Source organism: Notothenia coriiceps, unplaced genomic scaffold (genome assembly GCF_000735185.1).
Source record: "Notothenia coriiceps isolate Sejong01 unplaced genomic scaffold, NC01 NC01_scaffold00022584, whole genome shotgun sequence".
In the NCBI taxonomy this organism is placed as follows: Eukaryota; Metazoa; Chordata; class Actinopteri; order Perciformes; family Nototheniidae; genus Notothenia; species Notothenia coriiceps.
The window spans coordinates 1-3393 of record NW_011355285.1 but is presented as its reverse complement, the minus strand read 5'-3'; the positions used below and the strand labels follow the sequence as shown (position 1 = coordinate 3393).

The 3393-nt window shown below is 40.1% G+C and overlaps 1 protein-coding gene across 1 annotated transcript; it reads right to left on the bottom strand.

Annotated features, from left to right (window-relative positions):
* Positions 1–995: 995 nt before the first annotated feature.
* Positions 996–1573, bottom strand: LOC104954025 (tripartite motif-containing protein 65-like; the record flags this gene model as incomplete). The annotated part of the gene is made up of 1 exon (XM_010781072.1): positions 996–1573. A coding segment is annotated over exon 1 (512 nt), but the record flags the coding sequence as incomplete, so codon positions are not given.
* Positions 1574–3393: the final 1820 nt, after the last annotated feature.

The window sequence follows — 3393 nt, the reverse complement described above, 5'->3', positions numbered from 1 at the left end:
GATAGCAATGAATATCTTAAGTGCTTTGACAATAAATCCATAACAAAATGTCATCTGTGGAAGCCGTAGTACTGTAAAAAGCACGACCAATCATCTGAGCCGGCCCGGCTAAAATAACTGGATGGCCGACCTGCCTGTCAGCCTTCCATCTGTGCACAAACTTATCTCGTGCCCTCATTGGTCATGTGCGCGTTCGTGTGTGTTGGAGGAGGGGCTCTGTGAGGAAGTCTGAAGGAAGGGGCAAATTGTTTTCGGTTGTGTAATTGTTTCAAATTCTAGCGCACTCGAGCTGGTTTCTCCATTCTTACCCACCTTTAATGAAGAAATAGTTAATTGGTCAGTTTCTCTGCTGCGTTTGTGTTTTTTTTGACCTGGTATTCAATTTTAATTTTGAATAAGGACACAAAAACACGAGTGCATCTCTCCTGCCAAGTCATTTCATGTGTGGAAATGTGTCCACAAATGTTTAAATAGCACTACTGTAAACCTATAAAAGTTGTATTGTGATACATACACAGCAATAGCCTATACATATCAATAAAATACATGTTGTGTTTAATGATATATTTGTGGATTATGGTAGGCTACATTGTGGATTGTTTTCTGTGGGTTCTAAATATTATAGACCAATAAGAACTTCTTTAGAAGAGGATCTAAAACGGAATGGTTTATCTCATTTGTTCTGATGGAGACAGCAGACCGGTGGTCTTATTTACTATACTGCAGATACCACAATGTATTTGCACAAGCACTGAGAAGTGAGTACACTGAAAAAACGGAAGCATTTACTTTGATTAAATGTATTATGTCAACAAATGTCTTGTAACTGTATTAGATTAGTTGTATTAAATAATAATTTGTATTTAAACGTAATATTAATGCTTTAAACCAACCTAATACAGTTATGCCAAAGTTGTTGACATAATGCATTTAATCCAAATCAACATTCCAGTGTTTTCGGTGCAGTGTCTAAGAACGTAGGCCTAGGGTGGCACCTGCGGGGGGGTGAGTAGGGGGGAGGCGGGTCTTGGGGCTCATCACTGAATGGAGCTGGGCTCTGAGGGAGAGGGTCATCGGGTGAGGAGGGGTGGGTGTTAGGCGTCCCCGGAGTCTGCAGCTGCTGGAAACGATTCATCATTTCAGCGAAGACGGTCCCCGGCAGCTCCCCCGCCCTCTGCGGGAGAGAGAGAGAGGGATGGCGATGGCGGGGGTGAGAGTTTGGATCGTCCACACCCTGCCCTCCAGAGCTGACGATCTGCTTGAACTGCTCCGTGATCTCCTTCAGGGTGCGGTTGATGTGGAGCTCCGGTCGCCTGCGGAAAGGCTCCTTGCAGAGGGGACACTCATAGGATTTGGCCCCCACTTTCGTGTCCCAGTAGGAGGAGATGCAGGCCTGGCAGAAGCTGTGGCCACATGAGGTGGAGACGGGGTTGTTGAACACATCCAGACAGATGGAGCAGGTGAACTGGTCTTCAGACAGGGAGGCTGCAGAAAGCTCCATCGCCATCCAACGATCAGCTGGAGAGAGACAGTGTGCTGTTCGGAAGGGATAGCTCAGGATGAAGAAAACATAGACAGACCTTCTACACTGAAACTGAAACATCGACTTTAATTCAATGTATCATCTCAAAGGGTTCCACATAACTGTATTAGGTTAGTTGAAAGCAATAATATCACATTTGAACTAAATTGTTTTGCTTTCAACTAACCTAATACAGATATGTGAAATCTGTTGACACAATACATTTAATTAAAGTCAACATTTCAGGTTTTTGTATTCCGTTAAAATTAGGTACCTGTCATCAGTAACAATCTGAGTATCACAATATAAAAGTAATGTAACCTGATTACTTTATGTTACTTTTGGATATCCTCAATATCAAATGCAATGAAATATGCATTTTTAGTATTATGTAAGACAACAGAACAATGACCTTAGGAAAGAAGAAACCAAGATATTTAGGACCAAGTTCACATAATGCTTTCGAAAAAAAGGTATTTAAAATAAAGAAGATTAAAAGTAACCTTAATGAAAACCAAAAACAACAATGTATTTATTTTATTTATTTATAAGTACAGTATGTCTGCCTATAATGTATACAACTTTTTTTATCTAACTGTAAGGGAAAGCATTTACCTTTTTTTTCTATTCAGATGACATAATCCCGTCCTTTAAGGGTTCATTCTAGATCTGCTGGTGGTTTGTTTTGGTCGTAAAGAAAGGAATCTACACCAAGGTTGATGTATGTGAATTCCCTATAGGCTTATAAGGAGCAGTCAAACTGGTTGCAAGGATATTGTGAAATACCATGGAACCACGTTCACACACCAGAACGATGGCAAACAATGCAAACAGCTCAATCAGATCAGAGTCCCACAGGTTAATAAGGTAAGAAGCATTCTTTTGTCACACTGAAATGAAATACAGAGTTTAATCCCAGATCAATTGTACATAAAGGCCCAGGAACACATTGTCGTCATTGATTGTAATTTAATGCTTAATGTCTCTTCCCTTGTTTTTGTTTCATATATTTCCCTTGTTGATGTTGAAAATGGAGCTTCTGTGATGCAAGAAAAAGGTCAGACTCAAAGTATTATCGTATCGTATTTCGTGTCTGTACGTCCTCTCTGTCTGCATGCAGCCTCAATGCAGAGTCCTTTCCTCATGAATGACTGCGTAAATAGAGTTCACATTAATATATCAGGTAAGATTTGTACAAACAAATTAAACGATTTATGTCTTTTTTTACAATTCCCTCAACAGGCTCAAGTTTTTCTTCATTTGTCAGGTTCTTTTTCCTTGACCACTGGAAGAATCTGCAGATTGGTGGGGTCTGATAACTTCACCCTTAGTATGCTGAACACGGACACAGGGTTGAGCTTCTGTGGGTGCCTGTCCTGTGATCAGAGTTATTGAATTTCTTTTAAACCAATGCTTGGACTGATGAAATAAATATGTTAGATGATTAAGTAGTTAAGGTTGGAGTAGTTTAGTTTTGAGGGTTTTGGTTAGTGTTAGGTATGTTTCTGTATAGTACATTAGCTCTCTCCAATTTGAGGTAGGCCTACTCAGGGGTTAAATTGGGATTTGATATGTGGGGGGGCGCAGGGGCGGATCTAGACAAATATTCATGAGGTGGCAAGAGGGTGGCAGGAGATTTTGAGGGGTGGCATCCCCTGGCAGAAGTATATGCTGATTTAATCGCAGTCATATCAATCAATGTTAACTTGGAAAGCCACAATATTGATATTTTAACTCAATAACATTAGGTGACATTATTGTGGCACATCAGTAAAGCCTTAAATATAAATATATAAGGTGGCAGGCGTAATTTAATGAATTTTAACTGAATGAGTTGGTTTAACTCTTAGACCAGCAGGGGTACCAAATAT